The sequence below is a fragment of the Xyrauchen texanus genome, chromosome 8 (assembly GCF_025860055.1).
Source record: "Xyrauchen texanus isolate HMW12.3.18 chromosome 8, RBS_HiC_50CHRs, whole genome shotgun sequence".
Lineage (NCBI taxonomy): Eukaryota > Metazoa > Chordata > Actinopteri > Cypriniformes > Catostomidae > Xyrauchen > Xyrauchen texanus.
In genome coordinates this window covers 34,293,955-34,319,209 of record NC_068283.1, presented here as the reverse complement: position 1 = coordinate 34,319,209, position 25,255 = coordinate 34,293,955, and the positions used below count along the sequence as shown (strand labels likewise).

General features: G+C 38.7%; 2 protein-coding genes and 1 long non-coding RNA gene across 6 annotated transcripts in view; 2 read left to right on the top strand and 1 right to left on the bottom strand.

Annotated features, from left to right (window-relative positions):
• The window catches only part of LOC127647958 (ceramide synthase-like), a 36,196-nt gene extending 33,173 nt beyond the window's left edge, over positions 1–3,023 (top strand). For all 4 annotated transcript variants that reach the window (XM_052132495.1, XM_052132491.1, XM_052132496.1 and 1 more), the window contains exon 7: positions 776–3,023. In XM_052132495.1, coding sequence (XP_051988455.1) covers positions 776–1,016 — 241 coding nt within the window. In that variant the 3' untranslated portion in view covers positions 1,017–3,023. The remainder of the gene's footprint in view (positions 1–775) is intronic.
• A 4,284-nt stretch (positions 3,024–7,307) lies between these two features.
• LOC127647952 (RUN domain-containing protein 3A-like) lies at positions 7,308–24,067 on the top strand. The gene is made up of 11 exons (XM_052132486.1): positions 7,308–7,455; positions 17,024–17,139; positions 17,518–17,651; positions 18,421–18,506; positions 21,040–21,129; positions 21,376–21,456; positions 21,714–21,879; positions 22,186–22,343; positions 22,438–22,548; positions 22,910–23,010; positions 23,119–24,067. Exons 1-11 carry the CDS (start codon positions 7,349–7,351, stop codon positions 23,259–23,261), a joined length of 1,293 nt encoding a protein of 430 aa, XP_051988446.1. The 5' UTR covers positions 7,308–7,348; the 3' UTR covers positions 23,262–24,067.
• On the bottom strand, positions 9,935–13,748 carry LOC127647962 (uncharacterized). Its single transcript, XR_007971119.1, has 2 exons — positions 13,502–13,748; positions 9,935–11,703 (listed from the first exon to the last, which is right to left on the bottom strand). It is a non-coding gene; the product is annotated as an uncharacterized LOC127647962 (long non-coding RNA).
• Positions 24,068–25,255: the final 1,188 nt, after the last annotated feature.

The following is a 25,255-nucleotide window of genomic DNA, read 5'->3' as shown; positions in this document are numbered from 1 at the left end:
TTGAAGCTGTGACCACAGAGACTTTATATATATTTTAAACAAACAATGTTAAAAACAATTAAAAAAAAGGTTTTTACCAGACCACGTGTCCTACTGTTGCATCCACCATGAGCAGGAGGTGGGAAAGGGGTACTCGGAGTTATAGCTGACCATGATATCGTCCGATTTATTCAGGAATATAAACAAATCTGATGGAGTTGACATGAAGTGATAACAAACTTGAACTTTTGAAGCATTATTTTATGTATTTTTTGATATCTTACAGATCTATACCTATATTATCTATACCCTAAATATTTATATTTCACTTTTAAACACTTTGTATGCCAGTTTAACGTTGTGACCTCTTACTGAGGACATCTTAAGTTACACGTGCTTCCAAGTGTAGAGCATGTATTTAATGTAATTATTTAAAAAATATATAAGTGACAAATGCCCTGATTATACATATTTCACATAAATAAATAATGGTACTATATGACTAAGAAATACTGATAGTAAATAGAAAATAATAGTATTAATATAAAAAGTTCTAGTTTTGATCTTCTCTAAAACATTTAAATGGCTAGATGAAGCTTTTTGTGAGTTCTTGTGTAGAGTAAAACGTAAAGTAAAAGCCTGCAAGCCATTGTCATAACATCAGTTTGTCCTTTGAGGCTCTTGTAGGAGACATTAGGGTTTTGTATAAAAGAAAACTTTTCTCATAGTTAATTCCACTAAATCCTTGTTCTTTGTGATCTAAGTATGTGTATATCTGTTTGCGCTTGTATCACAGGTACGCATCCATCCCCTTCTACATGGTGCCGCTGTCCGTGCCATGGCAGTGTAACGCAGGTGCATCTTTGCTCATGGCACCTCAGGTCTACTGGTTTTCCCTCATCTGCAGGGGCGCCTTCCGTCTTTTCACTGGAGCCTCACGACGCAGAAGACCCTCTAGTAGCATAGACTCTAAACCTAAAACCTCACTCCTGTCCCCGGCCAATGGATACAGCCCCAGAGAGGCTAACTCGCACTGAGAGAGGAGTAAAGATAGATAGAGGTGGTAGGCACAGTGTTGTTAGGTTTAGGCCATAGTCAAAATAGGAAACTGAAGGCAGAGGACTCATTATAAAGGGTGGATCTACCTATCGCCCAATCGTATGGATCAACACGCAAAGAAACCCAACTACTTACCTTCATCTTCTCACTGAGAATAAAAGCTAGGGCTGCAGATCAAACAAACATATTGTTTTCTCCTTAACATGCAGATATTTAACAGATCATCAAAGCAGAAGGTTGGGAATATGATCTGCTGCATTACAGGGTTAGTACATCATTTGTAGATTACCATTATCTTACAAGCTTTACAAAAATGAGACTTTAATGGACATCAACAGGAACAGTATTTAAAATGAGAGAAGGATGGGAAAGTTGATGGATCCCTCCTTGTTTGCTCTCCAAATCTCTTTTCTTTTCTTTTTTTTTATCTGTTTTACAGTTGCAGGAAGGATGTGGAAAAGGGAACAGACATTTCTCCGTCAATTTGTACATATGTTTTCATTAATTTCATGTATTTCAAAACTATTTTAATTTATTTTAGACTTATTTTAGAATCTGCTCATTTGTTTTTAATCATTGAGGTATATTCCTTATTACAGGTAGATTAGTTTGAATGCACAGAATCACACTTGACAGAAAGACTGAAAGTAGATGTGATCTGTGGGTTAGACTAAGGTGCAAGTGAGGCCTTGTCCTAGCTCTCCAAATTCTCCCATTCTTTTCTTCTCTTTCTTATTGCTGATAACACAGATCAAAAAACAAGATGACAACTGCTGCATCCAGACAGCTCTTAGTCATCTAGATTGTTTGTGAATCAGCAGTTATAAAGGAGACATTTAAAGGATTTGGATGAGGCTGAGGTATTGCAGTAGCATATCTCTGCTTCAGTACTCCAGTCCTTTTAAGATCTAGGGTGGGGGACGACGATGACTGAGGTGCCTATTAAAACGATGAAAACCAACATGAAGTTGCCAAGGCACTTGGACAGACCAGAGCCAATTGCTTTATACTTTTCGTACAGTTTTATGTGAGGAATGCCAATATAATGGCCCTTGATGAAGCTTTGCCCTGCAAATATATCCACACCACAATACTGAGTTTATGCAACCACTGAAACGATTGTAAACTGCACACTGACAAGATGTTTCTTAACTGCTTTTCTGTGAACTGTCAGCTTTCTTTCTGTCTGGATTTTTTTAACAGTTGGAGATAAACCTATGGCATGTTATGTCACCAATAAGTCCTCAATTTGACAGTAAAAGTGTCATTGGTGTAACAATGTTGCCTTGGAGCAACATCTCCCTGGCATGGTGAGCTATTCCTTACTAAAATGCATACTAAGCTGTCAGTTTGATAAACAGTATTATTGGTTTCTCTGGAGGTGAGAGGATGTTCAAAGGCGTAAGGTTGCACTGAATTATAACAAGGAGGGGTGCTAAACAAACATTTAAATCTATCAGTTTGTTTAAGACTTTAAAAGTGCTGAATAGACCGATCTTTTGGGATTCAATTGGAGTCTTATAATAGATTAGTCATGTTTGTATTACTCATTAGAACTGTTTTTATTTTGCCACAGCACATTTAGGCATCTATGTAGCCTTAGAAGTAATGCTTTCAACATGCTCCTTATTCAAAGTACTGCTGGTTTGTTTTACACTGGGGCATCACAACACTAACTCAGAGGAACAGCCTAGAGTTGGGCATGAATACGGCCAGTATGTTCAACTATAGCAAACTATACTGGTTTTGGGACTGGTTAGGAAAAATTACAATTCAGTTAGGAATGACTGTATGTTCTGACTTTGTAATTATTCTTATTGTTTATTTATTCTGGTAATTTATGCATTTTTGGCCAGTGTGAATGCACATACGAATACACATGTAAATGTATTTCTGAGTGGGCTTCTGTTGCTGTAACTGACAGACAGAACAGACAGTTCTGTAATTTCGATTCTCTCTGCTGAAATATACTCTGCTCTCTTCTGCTGTGCTCTGATGCTGCTTTTGACCTCCTTTTATACTGACACAAAGGCGCTGTGTCCGTGTGTGTGGGTGGTTTACGAGGACAGTTTTTTAGGTGACAAACTGGTCATTTCAAGGGTATTTATGCTATAAATGTGGTTATTGAGGACATTTCTAGTGTCCCCATAATTCAAATCACTTCAAACATACTAAACTATGTTTTTTTGAAAATGTAAAAACAGGGTTGGCAGGTTTACTTTTGAAATGTGTTCCACTACAGATTACAGAATACATGCCTAAATGTCATTTGTAACATATTCTGTTAGATTACTCAAGGTCAGTAATGTAATCTAAATATTTTGGATTACTTCTTCAGCACTGGCAGATTTTTTCACTTGTTTTGACTCTAAAATACTGCCAATACAGAAAGACAAAATATACATGATAAAAATACATTCTCTGAAATAACCCAAATATCTTATGCAGTGTTTTTAAAACAAGATTAATCAAACTGATCTTGTTTTAAGGATTTTTAGATATTTTTACAGAAACACAATACAAAAATGATCAAGAATATGATTTTTACCCTAATTTTAAAGGTCTTACTAGAAAGAAAGAAATTATGATCCAACTTGAATTTTCTTGATAAAAAATGACTAAATAGTAATTGAAACAAATGACAATAAAATGCAAAGTAATCTCTTGAATAATCAAAATAGTTTTGAACTATAATCTAATTACCAATTATTTAAATTGTAACTGTAGTGGAATACAGTTACTTATTTTGTATTTTAAATACGTAATCCCGTTACATGTATTCCTTTATTTTCCAACCCTGTGTAAAAATGCAGAAAGTTTTTGTGAGGGTCAGGTTTAGGGGATAAAATCCCTAGTTTGTACAGTATAAAAATCATTATGTCTACAGAGTCCCCATAAGCATGTGTGTGTGTGTGTGAGAGAGAGAGAGAGAGAAAGAAAGAGAGATAGAGAGGTAATTTGCACACAGGCATACACAATGAAAAATGTCTGAATGTGTGGGATAAGCTTTATTCCAAAATCTGCATTTCTATATTAATTACACAACATTTATTACATTTAAGTAAGATCAATTTAGTTGTGTAAATGACCTGCCAAATAGACATTTGCATTGGCTAGTTTTAGCCACGGTTCTCTCTTCCCTCAAGGTCGAGACCCAAGACTCCACTAATCTAGAGCTACAGAAAGAAAAACCAATTCGGTCAAACGGCTCCCCCTGGTGGCCATCGTTTCTGTTGCTTTGTAAGATTGTGCATTAAATAAAGCTGAATTATATTAGTAGCCTAATGGGATCAAATAGAAACTATGACACATTTTAGACAGTGTACGTTTTGGCCGGGATGTCACACACCTACCGAATGTTGTGCTTGAGGTCTTGTTCTCTTCAGTCGGGGAGAGGAGTGGAGAGACGCTGTGCTGCTGCTGCTGCTTTCCCCCTGATTTCCACTTCAAGTAAATTGGTAAGTGCTTTTTGCATTGTTATAGCAACATCAGGAGTTTTATAAGTGTAAATTAGGCTGCTGGAGCATTCAGTGTCGGATCAAGTTTTGAAAAGTAGTGCTGCTTTCCAACCAAATCAGATTTCACTGAGATTCAGGGGCATGATGTCACACAAACATATTGACACTCAAGGAGATATACAAAGTAAGTGATAAACATTCACTTTATTAAATAATATTGATAAATTAGTTTGTTTCCACTTAACATGATATTAAAGCTTGTTTAACAAACGCTTGCAGAAATGGGTGTATAAAACATTATAATCTCTTTTGATAATCGTACACCTGTCTCACACACGGCTGGACTGGTTATCTGTCATATTGGGCAGTGGTGGCTCAGTGGTTAAGGCTCTGGGTTACTGACCAAAAGGTTGGGGGTTCAAGCCCCAATACCATCAAGATACCACTATTGTGCCCTTGAGCAAGGCCCTTGACCCTATCTGCTCCAGGGGGTGCTGTTGCATGGCTGAACCTGCGCTCTGACCCCAGCTTAGTTGGGATATGCAGCAACTGCATTTCTTTGCCTGTACTCTGCACAATGACAATAAAGTTGAATCTTAATACTGGGCATTTTCCGGTGGGCCTATGCACTTTGTGGCCGATCAGGAGCAGACTGGCCAATTGGAGAACCGAGCGGGCCGATGTGTCGGCCGCGAAATGTGCCGAATGGGCCATGATAAGCTAAAATGAGCTGCCGCGTTATGTAGAACGGGCGTTATTTCATAACCAACGTGTACCCTGATGAATCTAAATGTATTGCAAGCAACATTTAAATCGCAAATATTATTAGATAGATTTTTCCAGCTATTATAGACCTCATTGGTAGATTCATATGAAAAATTATGATTTTTGAATGTCTGTTCGGGAGACAAAACAGTCATGCTGCAGTTAAAATTAGGCTTGCTTGAGCATTAAGTGTCATTTCAAGTTCTGGCTTTCGTGCGTGGACGTGTTTTTTAAAAGTCCATTGGTTAATTACAAGTTAGCTGCGACATAATGTATCATGCCCAAAGGCACATGGTGTCTTATTCATTGTGAAACTGTTTTCTTAATTGCATGAATTACACTGAAGGCCTAGACTTTAAATGCATGGCCAACACTGGTACCTAGTATATACAGTAGCCTATATATACACTCACCTAAAGGATTATTAGGAACACCATACTAATACTGTGTTTGACCCCCTTTCGCCTTCAGAACTGCCTTAATTCTACGTGGCATTGATTCAACAAGGTGCTGAAAGCATTCTTTAGAAATGTTGGCCCATATTGATAGGATAGCATCTTGCAGTTGATGGAGATTTGTGGGATGCACATCCAGGGCACAAAGCTCCTGTTCCACCACATCCCAAAGATGCACTATTGGGTTGAGATCTGTGACTGTGGGGGCCATTTAGTACAGTGAACTCATTGTCATGTTCAAGAAACCAATTTGAAATGATTCGAGCTTTGTGACATGGTGCATTATCCTGCTGGAAGTAGCCATCAGAGGATGGGTACATGGTGGCCATAAAGGGATGGACATGGTCAGAAACAATGCTCAGGTAGGCCGTGGCATTTAAACGATGCCCAATTGGCACTACGGGGCCTAAAGTGTGCCAAGAAAACATCCCCACACCATTACACCACCACCACCAGCCTGCACAGTGGTAACAAGGCATGATGGATCCATGTTCTCATTCTGTTTACGCCAAATTCTGACTCTACCATCTGAATGTCTCAACAGAAATCGAGACTCATCAGACCAGGCAACATTTTTCCAGTCTTCAACTGTCCAATTTTGGTGAGCTCTTGCAAATTGTAGCCTCTTTTTCCTATTTGTAGTGGAGATGAGTGGTACCCGGTGGGGTCTTCTGCTGTTGTAGCCCATCTGCCTCAAGGTTGTGCGTGTTGTGGCTTCACAAATGCTTTGCTGCATACCTCGGCTGTAACGAGTGGTTATTTCAGGCAAAGTTGCTCTTCTATCAGCTTGAATCAGTCGGCCCATTCTCCTCTGACCTCTAGCATCAACAAGGCATTTTCGCCCACAGGACTGCCGCGATACTGGATGTTTTTCCCTTTTCACACCATTCTTTGTAAACCCTAGAAATGGTTGTGCGTGAAAATCCCAGTAACTGAGCAGATTGTGAAATACTCAGACCGGCCCGTCTGGCACCAACAACCATGCCATGCTCAAAATTGCTTAAATCTCCTTTCTTTCCCATTCTGACATTCAGTTTGGAGTTCAGGAGATTGTCTTGACCAGGACCACACCCCTAAATGCATTGAAGCAACTGCCATGTGATTGGTTGATTAGATAATTGCATTAATGAGAAATTGAACAGGTGTTCCTAATAATCCTTTAGGTGAGTGTGTATATATAGAGAGAGAGAGATTGTAATTGGAAGGTTATTTGTTCCTTTTCTATTAACTCTATTAATGTGAAGCACTTTTTATCATGTTGTGTTTTTTGTGTATTTTTTTTTTAATGTCCTACACTGTTTGTGTTGTTGTTTAAAATCATGTCGTTTTTTATTTTTTATGTCGTTCACCTTTTGTAAAAAGATGTGTCAGAACGTATGAACTCACCCACGGCAAACCAAATCTACCTACGGGTATAAATAATGTAACCTGAACCTGAACCGAACTTATTACATTATTATGACCCTGACATGTTTAAACAATTGAATGTCGTCATTAATCGAATCAATGAGAATCAGAAATGAACCCTGTGCCAACCGACCCCTGTCTCCTCCACTGCTGTGTGAGTGGCAGAATGAGGGAGTGGTTTAATCCGCCACCGGGAAACGAGATGCTTGATGCAGTGTCCGCCGAATGAAGTCAAGCTGTCTCAAGACCGCAATGGCTATGGGTCTAACGTCGAAAAAATCGTCTTCTAGAAACATCGCCGCGGAGCGCAAGAATCTCATCACCGTTTGCAGGTAGCGTTATTAAATGACACGCATTTGAAGCGCTCTGCATGTTCTGTACTCGCGCTGTTCAAAATCAGCGTGTTATGACAGTCAGCTCTAAGGGGCCGTTCAGACCGGACTTGTTCTTGCACACAAAAAAGTCGACGCGGCGCAACTAATTGAACAAAACGCAGGTGTCTCGAGATGCGTTTTCAAAAGTTTAAGTTCTTTTTAAAACGGCGTCTAAAACAACGTAACGGCCAAAGATGTTTGTCTACTGTAGCGCGCGTTTTCATTGAAAGACAATTGAAAACAGCGCGAACGAACGCAAAAACGCCTTCGGTGTGAACGGCCTCCTGCATCATGTCATTTTCAAGGGTATAAATGTATAGCTTATATTTAGCATTTCCCTGTTATACATGTCTCAAGTCTATCAGCATCATATAGTCTTCTGAAAAATCTTTTCTTCGTGATTTTTAATGCATATACGAGAGCTATAGTGACATAGGGAGCAACTGACACAAATAGCTACACAATCGATTTCACCTTCTGTCTCTCTCTCTCTCTCTCTCTCTCTCTCTCTCTCTCTATCTCTGGTGTGCAGCGATATGCTGTCATGCAATAGTTTTAGTCAAGATAAGGTTTTTTTTTATTTATATATAATATTAGTTTACCTAGCACAAAGGTAATGGGATAAAGCGATAGGGTCCATATTGAAGGAGAGGCCCTTTAAGGATGCTGGTCCCTGATCTCATTCCAGCGGAAGAGAAGGAGCCCAGCATCCATGACGTCATTGCGTCCTTCTGACCATTTATACATAAACATTTTCTAACCAGAAACATATTTGATATTTTCTGCTTGCTAAAATAGACCTCAAAACTATTTCTAGGTCGCAGGTCTTTTTATATTTTTTTTCCTTTGATGATTGATTTTATTTTAATTATTTTGTAATACCCTTGACACTCCTCCTATCCTATCCTTTCCTTCCTCTGTTTTATTGTAGCCTAATTGATATTTACTCTGTTTATACTTTATAATTACAAAAAACATTATATGTATGTATATACATGTGCTAAAATGAAGGCGTAATGGTACCTAAACCTTCATAGAGCATTTAAAAAAATAGTATGAATTAAAGTTGAATGAATGAGACTGAAACTGAGTCTGAAAGTCACTTCCAGATCAGAAGGGCTACTAAGATATGCGACTTAGGCAAGGACCTATGTAGCAATACATTATACTCTGTAAAGTATGTGCATTCATTTTTATTTGTAATATTTTATTGATCATCCATTCACCTTGAATGTATCAGTAATATAAATTTGATTCAAATTATTCATCATTCATTCAGCATGCCAATGAAGTCATTGGTGTTCCTATAGCTCAGTTGATAAAAGTCTGATATAAGGTATAGCTTGAATGCACTTTAAGTCGCATTAGATAAAAGTGTCTGCCAAATGCATACAAATGTGAATGTAAGTTTACTTTGTCAAACTGCCGTTTTAAGTAGTTTTAGGAAATACTACAATTATTTACAGGTGCTTCAAGAATTCATCAAATCATTTCATAACCAAAAAAGTTATTTGGTTATTCTATTTTGCCAGTCCATTATATGCAGATTCATATTATAAAGTTCTTGATGTTAAGGCACGCCATTGCATATATAGATTAGATTGTCTCTTGATTGCCCTATACCACGCAATACATAATATATGTTTACCACTATACAGAGTATGCATGTACTTTGTCCCAGCACCATGTGCAACATGCATCGGTGAGTTTTGGCAAACCATATGGGACGCACAGAATTTAATTGCAACGTTCTGTTCTTCAGGTGTGTGTGGGACTGCACCAGATCTGCACTTAACTAGTTGGTTAGTACAGCAAAGAACGTGGGTGTTGAATAATTGATGGTGTTTGGGGGTGCCCCATGCATACTGTAGGCCATGTACAGTTGCTGAATGGACCGAGAACACTGTCACTCTTGTTTGAACAGCAGCACCATTGTTTTGTCATAATGAAAATGCTGTCAAAGAGATGATTGTGAGGTGGTAAGCTGTTGTGACATCATCACCCCCATCTTCCCCATCTGTTTGCCTCCAGTAAACAAGAAAATGGCTTGTATTAAAGGGATAGTTCACCCAAAAAGGAAATGTATCAACTTAATTTTGTCCCAAACCTGTATAACATCCTTTCTTCCATAGACCACAAAAGGAGATGTCTGGCAGAATGTTAGCTTGAGTCACCATTTACTTTCATTGAATGGAAAAAGGTGCAATGAAAGTAAATGGTGAATAAGGCTAACATACCTAACGTTTACTTTGTTTACATTTACTTTCTACACTGAAGAAATGAATTAATATTGGTTTTGAACATGAGAATGGGTAAATCATGACATTTTTGGGTGAATTACCACTTTAAGGTAAAACCCATTCCAGGAAACATAGAAAAAAGTATATTTGCTCTCAATATTTTGATTTCTAGATGGAAAATAAGAAGAAAAAATTACTTCAGTAATGTCAGCACATTTATTAAGCATACAGCACCATGGTCAGAACCACACTTTTCCAGGATGTACTATCTGAATGGTATAATGTTGAAACTGTTAAGCACATAACACATATTATGCTAATGCAATGTGTAAAAAAATGAACAAGAAAGAATGACAAATATTGACTTCAGACCTCACACATTATTATAAACACAAAGACGCTTTTGTTGAAAAAGGCAAGGAACTTTTTTCTGCTACCCACATCCCTTGTTTGGCCATGCCAGAGCTGTCAAAACATTTAAAGACTAGTTACACAGGACAAAGAACTTGACAAGAAAAAAATAAAGAATTCAAATTGAAATCTTAAATAATGGATGCTAGCAATGAAATCTCAAACAATGCATAATTAAATTGGATCGTAAGCATAGATATTAGCTCAGATTATGTGCTCTCAAGGACACGTTGTGTCATGTTGCTAAAACCTCTTGTGTCTCTCTCAGATGTATGTACTCCTCTGGTATGTTAAGATCAGGAGACCATTACATTTTATTTCCTTCACTCTTAATCATTAAACCCACATCCCCATTGTCATATCTCTCGGTCCATGATCCACTTGAAATTTCCCCATTATAGTGGGAATGCTACTGTGGCATCATGCTAGCAATGAAGAAAATCCAACACTTAATCACAGATGCCAGTTTGCACTTTTGAATGGTCAAGGACATATTTGAATTTGGCCCCTAAGTTACAATGGGGCAGTGTGGTCTTCATGTTTGAAGATCTAAGCCCAAAGAGATCTTGGAGGTGGATTGGATCTTAGTATAAGACTATGCAAATCCAGTCAATATATTTATCTCGAGCATCTTTTGCTAAAACTGAGAGCTGTTGACATTTTGGAGAAGGGTTCTGACCAACAGAAACATTGTTAGTTTCACATGATATGCTCACTCGCTAATAACCCCCACCCACTTCTTATCTCAAAGATGAGTTCATTCTGTGCTAAGAAAAAAAAGCATTAGTGATGTTGCATTTCAACTGCCTCTTTTACAATGGTTACACACATACTGTCGGGATCACTGACATAATATAACTACAGACAGTCAGACAATTTACATGAACATAACTCAATTTCAGTTTTCCAGTTTTTAATCTCAGACTAAACAAATGTCAGTTTCAGAGGGACTAAGTAAATACCACAACATTTTAATTAAAAGGGTACTCAAGATATTTAATGGTTGGTCTTCTCTTGCTTATAGGCCACCATCATTGGATTAAATTCCTGTAGTTCTCTTGGTCTTGTAGCTCATCTGGTAGAGCATGTTGCTAGTAAAACCAACATCATGGGTTTGATACCCAGGATATACAACTAATAAATGTATACTGTACATAAATATGTTGTTTTTGTCACTAGGGCAAGAGCACAGTACTTATGACAATGAGATATTAATGTAGATCTATAACAGTATGACAATAGCATCATCATAGTTTAAGGACAAGTTTAAGGGGTTTGGAATGAAGTGTAAAATAGGGCATGATGACTGCCTTCCTGGTCAAAGTCGAGAGGGAGGAGTTCCAGCGGTCAAGGAAAGTCTCTTGTTGAAGTTCCCATGTTTGGACTTGCCAAATTTGCGCATCTCCTTGAGAAAGAGCTCCAGACATCTGAAGATAGCAACTTAAATGTGTGGACTCCAATGATTCAAGAATTCTGCAAGGATGAGCATTTGAATTCAGTGTCAGTCTTCGTATCAGCAGAATCAACAGCTTTTGTTTGTGTCTGACTTTTTGATCTGAAATGATATACAGTGAAAGGATGAAAGTACATTAACAGACACTTAAAACAAAAGAATAGCAGTTGTTGATGTCTCAATACACTTTTAACCAGGAGAGAAGTAATATTGGTACAAAGCTATTTTGGTAACGCTTTAGAGGTTTATGACAGCAACATTTTAAACCTAAGAAACAAAATAGTGTAACTGTTCCACCTGCAATAAGCCTTTTTATAAATCCTGTACCTGTTACCTTTTACTAAGTTTAAAAAAAAAAAGCAATTAGGTTTCAATTAACTGCTTATTTTCTTAGTAACTTCAGATCATTCTCCATTTTCGAGATGCATCTCTTTGGCCATCTGATTCACATTTACAGTCACATTTATTTGACCAAAAATGTCTTAGTGCCAACTCAGTTGCCTCTGATTTGTTCTTCTAGAATCAGCGTCATATTCGATTGTAGATCTGAGGAGATCGTACTGAGAGCACTCACTTAATTTCACAGAAGGTTTCTTGAGTATTGCCTACCTCAGCCAACACCAAACCATTGTATCACTTGCTCAGCTTCTCAGTCAACATGTACCGTATCCATTTAACAATCCTACCTATAATTTATAAATCAATGTGGACAATCAATTAAATTGGACATTGTGAGCAATAAAAAGGCACAGTTTCTCAATTTCTAGTAAGTAATAGCAAACTGTAAGATGTGCTGCCATTTAAATTTACTTGAATTTAAGAAAGGCTTGAATTTCCAGTCTGCAGTCAGTCTGGGGATGTTTTTGCCAAGTGACTGATTGGGTGAATGCGTGGGAAAGCTTATACAGAATTAGCAGATTCTGCCTATCCTGCCTACAAGAAGGGTGAGGGAAAGATGAATATTAGAAAGTTCAAAATAGAGGGAGGGAGATGCAAAACAAAAGAATGATTGGTCAAGCTAGGGAGAGGAGAGCTTGTATAGGCGATGGGAATGATTGATTGAGAGAAGGACCAAGACATCAGAAAAAAGTGTAACAAAGAAAGTCTAGACTTCGAATCTATAGTCTGTAAGCTTTAAATGCTGAAAACAATCCAAAATAGAATTAGAGGTTACCTGGAGAGGTCATAGAGGGGAGGTAAAGTGTGCCTGTAAGTGCATTGAAAAAACCAAAAGATCTGAAGTGTGAGTGGTATGAAGTAATATTTTATAGAAGGGTATGGCTTTATGGCTTGATTTCAAAGTGGGATAGACCAAGAACATAAAAGCCATTTGTTATGTGGCTGCACATTTGTTTTTCAGTGTCAAATCGTACCAAGTGTGTCTTGCTGCCATATTCCTTCATTAGCATTTCAGACATGCCCTCGCCCTGCTGGTCATTAGAAACTTGTTTTATTTTAGCATGAGAGGACCTTCCACTTTATATTTTAAATATATGTAACTCATTTTAAAATTGACCTTGAAAAGCATGGTGCCATGGAGAAAATCAAGACTCAAGAATGTTTATGCTGTTCTAATCATACAAGATTAACTGGATTGGTGTTACAATGCTACCTTACAATATCACCTGGGATACAACACTAGACTTTGCTCTTTGCAAAAGCGATATCTTGCTATATCTGGCTCTGACCAAATTACAAAACAATGATACAAACACAATCAAACAAGTGCAACTAAACCGTTATGCCTATATCAGTAAACCATGTATAACTAGGAAAGTAGTTAGAAAAATTATTACTACAAATTGTACATAGTCCATAGCCATACTTGACTACACAGTGAAAGATGGGGCAAAATAATCATCCTTTGGAGGCACATTAGCTGAATTCATTAGTTACTAACCTGATTCCTGGATGTATTCCCAAGCCATGACATTTTTGGACATCAAAAATGAATTTTGGATCAAAATTATCACTATTTAGTTGGATGATACAATAAATAAACTCCACTGAAGGTATGCTGTGATGATGGTTTTTCATCCTCAGCTGTTGGTGACATTTGACTATGTTTATTGACTTTGTTTTCTCCATGCCGAACGTGTTGAAACTGTCCCTCCCCACAGAACCCTTCCCCAAAGATTCGGTCTTACTCCCCTTTAAAGTGTCTTCCTCTTGGGTATAAATGCCTTTCGGAAGGACGTAGCCTTGGTGCCTCGGCTGAAGGAGGCGCCACCCATGGAGATCTTTGTCTTGCCACTGGTGATAGTGGATGAGCCCAGGGATGTTGTGCTCTTCCCACGGGAGATTGAGGACTTTCCCATCATGAGCTTTGTCTTGTCTCTCTTGATAGATGTGCTCCCCAGGTTGAGGGCCGTCTTGCCCTCTGTGAAACTGGTGTTACCCATAGTGGAATGGAAGGTCGTGGTGGAGAAGATCCTGGAGGTCTTCTCCAGCCAGTCTAGAAGACCCGGAGAACGTTCAGGGTTAAATATTCTCTACTCTCTCTCCCTTGGGAATTTCTTATCCTCCTGGATCTACAGGATAAATTTTTGATGGCTCATCTCATGTTCTGGTAGCCACACATCCCAATGCACACAGACAGTGCCTGGCTGGATATGAAGGTCCAACCAGCTAGTGTCGGGATGGAACCAGAATGCTAAACGTGGTGAGAGAAACCCCCATGCTGCTGCATAATGCCCTTGTTGAACAGTGTAACGTGGGCTCCGCAAGGCCACATACCTCCCCTGTGTGCCGTGAATGGACAGAGGCTGCCGTAGGAGGCCTTAGTTCTATCTGGGGGCAGAGGAGACAGTAGACTGCATTGTCCAATCGCTAAAGCAAGGCCGTGGAACACACTGAAGAACACATTGTTGAGCGACACAATCGGTGGTGACATCACTTAGGTTTGTGGCATTGTGCCTCCCTAGAACTGCTCTCTTGTGTCTTGAGTTACACTGTACATAGCTGCTGGAAAAGGTGTAATGTTGACTGTGCCCAAAACTAACTGCTGAGACTCAAGGGACTACTTGTATACATATGCCAGACCTCCAAAGATAACATATTGGCTTTATTTATTCAGTTATTCAATTTGTAGGCCACGTCCACACTAATCCATGTAGGATTCAAAACTCTGTTTACAGTTTCCTCATGTCACGTCATCATTTTCCAAAGTATGCGGCATTGGAGATCATTTTCAAATTACTTTTTTTGATTGAGAAAACTGTGTTCTAGTGTGGATAAGAGGCATAAATGTAGCGGAATTAATGTGTTTTTAAATTAAAACGTATTAGTGTGGACTTGGCCTTATCTTGTGTGTTGTCAAATTAGTTATCACTGAAGCATAGTGTTCTGTTGTCCAATTGTGAAAATGAGAACATTTCTGGAGAAAACTTACAAATGATTTTTGAAATATATTGTTATTTTCAATTCTTGAGACACTTGCTGGTTTTTCATCATTGGTTAAGCAATATGCCTTAGAAATAACACAAAGAATGTTAGAAACTATTTCACAGTCCATTTATTAACAATTATAGTTTAATACTTTTTTATATTGGTTAATTTATCCAACATTAACATGAGATTAAGAGAAAAAATATGAGCAATGACCATTTTAATTTTAAGGCAATGGATGAATGTATGACTTATCTTATGACTTGGTTAGTACAGCTTGTTTAAATCTCAACTAACTCAACTCAAACTGAATTCTCTCTGCATTCCCACAATCTGGATCCTTTTCCAACTAATACCCTTCTGCATGTGAACAACAGCTGTGGCGACAGACCATGTCACAAACACCCTCACACACATACATGCATACTCTCTACATGGTCATTAAATGAAAACCATATTCAGTGATTTTGGAACATTTTCTCTTAGATGCATATATTATGTTAAAATAAACTTATCAGTTGTAATCCATTTCTGCAAGAAAGATGTTATCCTTCGTTCCAAGCTAATTTAGGTACACTTACACTTCATTCTCTAGAATGCATTTCTGCTGTTCTTGAGCAAACCGACAAACACTTGCATCTCACAAGACAACAAACCTGCTTGAACACTCTTCTACAAAGTCAATCTTTGTTTACAAACTGTCTGGGCTATTACTTGTGTCTAAGTCACAGATGAAAATCCCAATAGAGATTCCATTGAGTTTCCTTGCCTCTTTTGAGGGAAGTCTTAACTACAGTCACAGATTTCTCTCCTTGATTTAAAGTGGCCTTGCTCAAAGAACTAGTGGTCTCCCCATGAGTGATTGTAGTTGTACCCACCACAAACTTAGTCTCGCCCTTCCTCAGTTTAGTCTTGCTCCTCGAAACAAACATCTTCCCCCATGAGATGGCCTTCTTGCTTTTCAGCATTTTGATTTTGCCCTTTGTAAAGCAGGTCTTTCTCAATAAAAGTAATGCCTTTCTCTTCGAGTCCTCCTCTAGCCTCTCTGGCTGTATATCTGTTGTATTGTCCTTTTCAGTGGTCTTTCTTGATCTTGAAGTCCCAGTGTCAATGTTTGTGGTTCTCCTTTCCATCTACTTGGTCCGGCGCTTGGGCATGAGGGCCTTGCGGAATGAGGTTGTAGTTTTGCCTCGGCTGAAGCTAGCTTTCCCCAGGGAGATGGTGGTCTTGCCTCTGGTGACAGTGGAATCACCCATAGAAGTGGTGGTAACCCCACGGGTGATGGAGGACTTGCCCATGGTGATGGAAGTCTTGCCCCGAGCTATTGAAGAACCGCCCAAGGACAGGGCAGTCTTCCCTTCTGTAAAACTGGTGTTCCCCATGAAGGCATGTAGGGCGTCAGGTCTTTGCGACTCTCAGTTCTCTCCTTGTTTTCTCTCCTTTTAGTGAGGCTTTGCATGCCAGAGCCTTGCAGGTTTGACTGCACTAGGATGTTTGCGGGTCACGGAATCTGTACAGATTCAGGACAGCCCTTAATAGATCACACCACCATTTGAGTGAGTGGGTGGGTGGAGAAAATGAGTGAGTGTCAGGATATGGGGGAGATTTGCTCACTACACTGTTGCTCTTTAAAAAAAACCCCAATGGAACCCAAGCGAGAGGACAAAGGTCGCCATGCCGACAAGTAGCTTTTCGCTGTTGGCTGGGGCACAAGGACTCCAATTGTGATTGCAAGATGGTAACGTGAATATGGTATCAAAAGGCCATTGTTTTGCACACAGGACAATTGGGATTGACCTCAGCAGTCCGCTGTGGCACCATTCCCAAAAACTCCTGTCTTTACATCAGTCAGAATGGCAGCGTTGAGCTGGGCCTACACTGATGCTAGTGCCTGTGTAATACTGTTCATGCTGTTAGCAAAGTGTGGTGCACCATCACTGCCTGGAGAATTTGTTATGTAGCATTATAGAACTGGAATTTTACTCTCTGGATTTAACTTTCTTTCTGTATTTCACTTTCCATATTTATTTCTAAGGTTCTCTGTAAAGACTTTATTGGAAAAGTACACTGCAGAGCCCATTGATGACTCTTCAGAGGAGTTCATTAACTTTGCTGCAATTTTGGAACACATCCTCTGTCACCGCTTTAAAGGTAGGACAGTGTATTCACTTTATCCCTGCTGAAAAAATCTTAAACCAGCCCAAGGTTGTTAGCTAGTCTCCCAGCCTGGCCAAGCTGCTTAGTCTCAGATGGGGAGACCAGCTGGCCGCCCTGCAAAACCAGCTAGCTACCTGGCTGGAAGACCAGCTAGACCAGTCATTCCAGCTTGGCAAGGCTGAGAGACCAGCTAAATCACCAGCTAAACCAGCTTAAACCAGCTAATACAAGCAAACCATTGTTGGCTGGTTCAAGCTGATTGTTTTTCCCAGCAGGGATTCAAATGAAATGTACATTATTTTTTCTTCTATCAATGCCCTCTGTATATAAAGTAGACATACAATGTATTGTGTGGTGACTTTTTCTTATCAGGTCCAGGTGGTTGGTTTAGTTCAGATGGCCAAAGGAGTTTCTGGGATTATATCCGTCTGGCTTGCAGTAAAGTCCACAACAACTGCATCAGTAGCATTGAGAGCATAGAGAACATTAGTACATCACGAGCAAAGGCAAGACTCTTTCAGCCTTTCAATCTCTCCCTCGAGCACTCTATTATTTACAGTTTCTCCTTCTGTTCATATTTCCTCTCTCTTGCCTAGATTGTTGTCAAATCAGTGCACTCTCTCTTTATTCACTGTATTGCCCTACTGAAATAATATAGAACCAGACGAATATGGTTTGCTGTTGTTAGCTGATTTAATCTGGTGTAGCTGTTCTCCCAGAACGATCAACCTGTGTTTAAGAGGTCAGCCAGCAAAACACTTTCCCGGACTTTCAGTTTCATCATACCACAATGGTGGAATGACCTTCCCAACTCAATCCGGGAAGCTAACTCACTCTCTATCTTCAAAAAACGTCTAAAACCACATCTTTTCCAAAAGCACTTAACCGGTCACAAAAAAAAAATATATATATATATGTATATTATTTACATTTCTTGTTGCACTTAAATCTGTTTTGTATACTATTCTGATGATAGTGAAACTTTGTAATATGGCACTTTTCGTACCACTGTCTCCTTAAGATGATTCGCTTATGTTTTCCTCTTTTGTAAGTCGCTTTGGATAAAAGCGTCTGCCAAATGAATAACTGTAATGTAAATGTAAATGTGCCCAAAACCCCTCTAAAGCCAGCAAAAGAGACCATCTTAACCAGCTTAGCCAGACTGGGAGACCAGCCATCCACCTTAAACTCTTTGAAGCTATTCCTGCAGGGGGCTTTTTGTTGTATGTTTCTGTTTAATCTGTTACTGTTTATTCTCTCATTGTCCTTCTACAGGGGCGAGCCTGGATTCGTGTGGCTTTGATGGAGAAGCGTCTGTCTGAATATGTAGCCACAGCATTAAGAGACACTCGAACCACCAGGTCACAACTCTGCACATTAGGGCTGCAACAACGATTATTTTGATAATCGATTAATCTAACGATTATTCGACTATACGCATATTATTGTAAAGATTAATCATTAGCACTTAACTGATTATTCAGCTTGTGGCCCTACTTAAAAGGTTGGATTAACTGTGCTTACTAACAATAAAGAGGAAAAAAAAAATCTTTTAAAAATACCTCTAAATGATATTCACTGAATTAAAGGGAAAAAATTATTTTTAATAAATTTAATTCAGTAAAGAAATTCACCTAAAAAAATACAATGTTATCAAGTTTTTTCCATTTAAAAAAAAATGCATTTACTTGAGAAGCAACATATGAGATATTTAGACTTGCTTTAAGAGAATGCATCTTAAATATACAGTAAGTGTATTTTGTATACAAGTGTATTTTTTACATGTTTATACTTCTGTTTTTTTTTAAAGGCGTTTTAGATAATTATATTGGAAAACAAGCCAAAACCAAAACAAATCAAAAACGTATTTTGTTGCAGTGTATAATGGGGGGAAGGCTACCCTCTCTCACCTTTCTGTTCACTTCAATCCATCTTTAACTCACAAAAAACAAACTCTCTCTTATTAATAAAGCTGCATATTGCCAATTTTCTTCACAATAAGAAATGCACAAGTGACATATATTATGATTCAATAAGTCGTGAGCCATCAGGTTATAATCTAGCTGCATTAAGCGTGCACGCTCGGGGTACAAGCATCCCTGTGACGGTGTGTGCTTCAGCCGGGTGCAGTTTCAATCACTCCCCCTTAGATCGGGACATTCGCACAACTCATAGAAGAGGCTCTGACCGCACAGAGAAATGCCAGTTTCAGAGTTTGTAGTTATTTAATTGATCTGCTTCTGTATTATTTTAACTTTAATAAAGCTATAACGCATTATACACTCACCTAAAGGATTATTAGGAACACCTGTTCAATTTCTCATTAATGCAATTATCTAATCAACCAATCACATGGCAGTTGCTTCAATCATTTAGGGGTGTGGTCCTGGTCAAGACAATCTCCTGAACTCCAAACTGAATGTCAGAATGGGAAAGAAAGGTGATTTAAGCAATTTTGAGCGTGGCATGGTTGTTGGTGCCAGACGGGCTGGTCTGAGTATTTCACAATCTGCTCAGTTACTGGGATTTTCACGCACAACCATTTCTAGGGTTTACAAAGAATGGTGTGAAAAGGGAAAAACATCCAGTATCGCGGCAGTCCTGTGGGCTGAAAATGCCTTGTTGATGCTAGAGGTCAGAGGAGAATGGGCCGACTGATTCAAGCTGATAGAAGAGCAACTTTGCCTGAAATAACCACTCGTTACAACCGAGGTATGCAGCAAAGCATTTGTGAAGCCACAACACGCACAACCTTGAGGCGGATGGGCTACAACAGCAGAAGACCCCACCGGGTACCACTCATCTCCACTACAAATAGGAAAAAGAGGCTACAATTTGCAAGAGCTCACCCAAATTGGACAGTTGAAGACTGGAAAAATGTTGCCTGGTCTGATGAGTCTCGATTTCTGTTGAGACATTCAGATGGTAGAATCAGAATTTGGCGTAAACAGAATGAGAACATGGATCCATCATGCCTTGTTACCACTGTGCAGGCTGGTGGTGGTGGTGTAATGGTGTGGGGGATGTTTTCTTGGCACACTTTAGGCCCCTTAGTGCCAATTGGGCATCGTTTAAATGCCACGGCCTACCTGAGCATTGTTTCTGACCATGTCCATCCCTTTATGGCCACCATGTACCCATCCTCTGATGGCTACTTCCAGCAGGATAATGCACCATGTCACAAAGCTCGAATCATTTCAAATTGGTTTCTTGAACAAGACAATGAGTTCACAGTACTAAAATGGCCCCCACAGTCACCAGATCTCAACCCAATAGAGCATCTTTGGGATGTGGTGGAACGGGAGCTTTGTGCCCTGGATGTGCATCCCACAAATCTCCATCAACTGCAAGATGCTATCCTATCAATATGGGCCAACATTTCTAAAGAATGCTTTCAGCACCTTGTTGAATCAATGCCACGTAGAATTAAGGCAGTTCTGCACCTAATAATCCTTTAGGTGAGTGTATATAACTGCATTGAAGATATAACTTCTGGGTGTTTCCTTTAAAGAGCTCCGGCTCCACTTATTCCACAACGACAGGGCTTCTATATTTACTTTGTATTTTTGCATTTTAATTCCCTCATACCTTGTTTAGAGTGCATCTGGACTGTGAGCTGTGTAATTCTTCCTCTCCTCAGTCTTGCGCGGACTGCAGTGCTGCTCTTGCGCACCATCATTACAGTTTAATATGATCCCACGTTACGTTCGATGACATCATATGACTATTCGACAACAAATATCTTTGTAGTCAATTTTGTTTTGTCGACGTTGTCGATAATGTCGACTAAACATTTCAGCCCTACTGCACATACATATATCTAATGTAACTTAGAGTTGTCGTTATCACCTCAAGATAATTTAATGTATTTGTAAATGTATATTTGCACTGCAGGAGATTTTATGATGATGGCGCTATTATGCTAAGGGAGGAAGCTACCGTTCTGACTGGGATGCTAATTGGACTCAGTGCTATTGACTTCAGGTGAAAACACTGTATTCATGACAACTCATGAATTATGTTTACTTATTGAAATACTTATTGAAAGATGTAATAATTATTTAGTGTCTTTAAAACTGTTTCTAAAATGTAAAGCTTCCAACAAACTGAAAAATATTATGTTAATTCCCGCTATGATGCCAGACATGCGCGAGTGTTTCTATAGACATTTTTGGTGCAAATTTGAAAGTTTTGCCACTAACTTACATTCTCTCTCTTTTCTACCATTAGTTTTTGTCTGAAAGGAGAGGTTTTGGATGGAAAGACTCCAGCAGTGATCGACTACACACCTTACCTGAAGTTCACCCAGAGGTGAGCAGAGAATTTGAATTGGCTGACTCTTTAAAATATCATAAGACATGGCCTAATTATCAACTATATATATATATATATATATATGCAAAATACTCTCACCTGTTTAGAGGTTAATGTCATTTATAATTTAAAGTTACAGTGCAATAACTAAAGTTTGTGCTAGTGGATACAACATGTTATTGGAACCAAGCTACGTTATTGCCACTACAACACACACTTATTATCTTAATCTGCTAATGATGGGCCCCCTACAGCTATGACTACCTGAGTGATGAGGAGGACTGCCGCAGTGTGGACAGTAGTGCCAGTGATGAGAGTGTAGCTGAACATCCCTACATTCCTCTGGTCACAGATGAAGAGACCTGGAGCAACAAGTGCCGAAAGATGGAGCAAAGGTTCAAGATCGTCTATGCACAAAAGGTTCAAATTAAGAGTTTTCGACTTACAGGCACTGGGGTATTTGAAAAAGAACAACATTTTGGTGCTGGTGGTGACCCCACCTGGATTCTTAACTAGCTTAAACAGCAAGTTAACCAGCATGCTCTTTCTGGTAAAGCTGGTTGACACCAAAGTTTTGGTGGTGAACCACCAGGTAGACCAGCACTATTAGGCATAAACTATCATGGAGATTCATGCTGGCATAGATATTTTCATTTTTTGACCTTTGATTTTGATGCAGAAATAGTGCAAACATATTCTGATGTGTGTATGTGTAATTGTTTTCAGGGTTATTTAGAGGAATTGGTGCGCTTGAGGGAGTCCCAGCTGAAAAATGTAGAAACTGAGAACAAGAGGCTAGATGCTAAACTAGAAGAACTGCGGATTCAGAGCCAGCAAGAGAGGCAGGAACTGGAGGCCATTATACTGGAGCTACAAGCACAACTGTACACACACACACATACACACACACTACATAAGACATTCTGTGTTTGCACAAACAGGAATTCTCTAATGGCTTTATTCTGGTATGTTTTGTAGCACTGCCATAATTCCCTCTCATTTGGTAAAAGGCCTGTCTATTCCACTCATCAACCAATGGTCAACTGCACAAGCCGCAAATAAACAAGGAAACGTAAAGGTGTTCCGTCGGTAAGCATTATGTGCTTGTGGGTGTGAAACATGTGTGAGGTGCTCCTTAGCAAGAACCTCAATTTGTATTGTTTGGGGTTAGAGATTTGAACAAACCCCTAACCGCTGAATATTTAGGCAGAGACTCTTTCAATGCAATCAGACTTTTTCAAAACGATAAGACAATTTTTGCATGGTGGGCGATAAAACTGGCAAAAAAAAATAGACATTGATGAGGGAACTCAGGCCATATTTAGGGATCAGAAAATCATCTTGGGATGGTATCTTTTAAGAGCAATCGCTCCCTCAAGAGTTCCTAGCCACCTCAGAAAATGTCATAATCTAGTCATGAATTTACTCTTTGTACATTGTTTGTGTTCAGGAGAAGTTTTCACAGTTTGAACCTCTCGGCTGATGTGAGTTTGAACTCTGACTCTCATAATGAAGACAGCAATCAGAATAGAGGCACAGCGTGGACACCAGGTCATAACACAGATTAATACACATTACAAGCGTGTCTGGGCAAGCTTGTGGTCATTCCAGTTGCTTGAACTACTGATTAATGTTTTATATTTGGTTTTGTTTTACCAGCTAAGGACAACACTCCATCTATGCTGGGTCTATGTGGTTCTTTGGCTTCTCTACCCAGCTGTAAGTCTCTGGCAAGTCTCAAATCTAGTGAGTATTTGGTCAACATCAGCACCGAGCCAAGTCCTGCCCTCTCCCCCAACTAGGGGGCACCAGAATCCAGCCAACAAGACATTTCTCTGCCCCAACTTTAATTTTCTTTAAGAGACAACACACCCATCCTGCTTACATCCCCCAATGTTCCTAATCCTCCAATGTTCCTTGTGATCTGAATCAAAGCCTTTTTACAATGAGGATTATTGATATTAAAAATATTCAGTATTGTAAAATGACCCCATAGAGTTTTTAGTTTCCTGCAAGAACTTTTACTGTATGTGAATTTGGTATTTGTAAGTGTGCAAGTGAAGACAACCCCCAGAGCAGTCTCTTAGTTTCACATCCTTAATTTAGCAACATACTTTTCACTCTAGTCTTCCTCCGCCTTTTAAATATGGTCTTCATCAGCATGTTAGAGTTTTTGGTAACATTCCCTGAGCCCAAATCCATATCAGTTAGGCTTGATTTTCTTTCATTCCCAACACCCAAGGTACACAACAGATCACAGTGCATTGCCCTCTTCCTATGCTTATTACCTTAAATGAATAGTTTAACCAAATATACTGTCATTATTGACTGATATTCTAGCAGAAAATTTCAGGAAAAGGAGTGGGAACCCAAGGGAGGGAGGGGACAGAAGCTTCTGCTTGTATCTGCATGTGAAAAGTGCTTTATTGAGTCTGTAAAAGCCTCCACTGACAGCATGTACTTGCTCTAATAAATGCAAGTATATCAACTGTTGTCAGCTAAATTGAAATCTTGTGTCATATATGTTACTGGTGTCACTTTATTTCTTGTGTTTCTTAAGTTTATGTATACATAATTGCCTTTTTTGTTATGCAGAAGCAGTACTCTGCTGTTTAGACATTTTGAATTGAAATAAAATAAACTTTTGTTTTGTTATCTCAACTCAGTTTGTATGAATATTTCAAACCACATAAATGGTGCTTTCCTATTCCATAATGCTTCAGGTCAAACAGTGGACACCAACATCTAGTGGACATTCCTTGTAATGGTTTCACTGTATAAAAAGATGGCAATGTTTGGAATGGAATTAGATAGATCATTTCTTTTAGATTAGATTCAACTTTATTGTCATTGTGCAAAATACAAGTACAGAGCCAATTAAATGCAGTTAGCATCTAACCAGAAGTGCAAATAGCAGTATGTATATAGAGAGAGAAATATGTAAGTATTTACAATATGGGTTTTTTGAGTGCAAAGTTATGATGTAGAGAAGCAGAGACCAGCTCAATGCAAATGTCTATTATACAGTACAAGGTGCAAACGAAGAAGCATAAACTGAAGGTGCATTGTACAGAATGAAGTATAAATATGTAAATGTGTAAATATATGTATATGGCCGGTGGCCATAACAGTGCAAGCAGCATCAGGAGGTGCTTACTAGGTGCTTACTAAGTGAAAACTGTGCAGTATACAAAGTATACACTTTTTAAAAAAAAATTTCTTTTAAGATTTGGCATTATTTCTTACATTTTAAAACAGTAATCTGCTATATTATTGTCACATCCTAATCACGTTGCATGTGAGTGGTGTCCACTTATCCTCTTAGAAGATTTTTTTTTAGTTTTTATTCATTTTAGTGAAGAAAAAAGTATATTTTATATAAAAAATTATAAAAAATATATTTTGGCTAATATTACTTCTGGTTCATGTGTCACACTGGAAATGTAAGGTCAGGTCAAAACTAAATTTTGCTGAAAATAGGAACAAAATCCCTTTCAATTGTTTCTTAGTGAAAACATTATTTTTAAATGTTGGTAACCAGTTAACAATTGTTTAATGTTGTTCTGATGATTTTTTTTTTCATGCAACTAAAGTCCAAAGAGTTTATCACAGTAACTGTTTGGAATTGTACCATTTCCTGTTGCCCGAAATAATGAGGCTTCTCTCTTTTTAGTACAACATAAGCATGCGCTGTGATTCTGAAGGACACCGCAAGTTTAGGTTAGATTTAGGCTATTCAATTATTTTAAGTGGCCAAATGAATATTTGAAATGTTTGAAATAGTTTTGGAGATATA

Excerpts from the sequence above, each read along its gene's own strand:
- LOC127647952 (XM_052132486.1), top strand. The coding sequence starts at position 7,349 with ATGAAGTCAAGCTGTCTCAAGACCGCAATGGCTATGGGTCTAACGTCG. Across the intron at positions 21,130-21,375 it reads CTCAGTGCTATTGACTTCAG|TTTTTGTCTGAAAGGAGAGG; the intron begins GTGAAAACACTG and ends TTCTACCATTAG. Across the intron at positions 22,344-22,437 it reads CTGGAGCTACAAGCACAACT|CACTGCCATAATTCCCTCTC; the intron begins GTACACACACAC and ends TATGTTTTGTAG.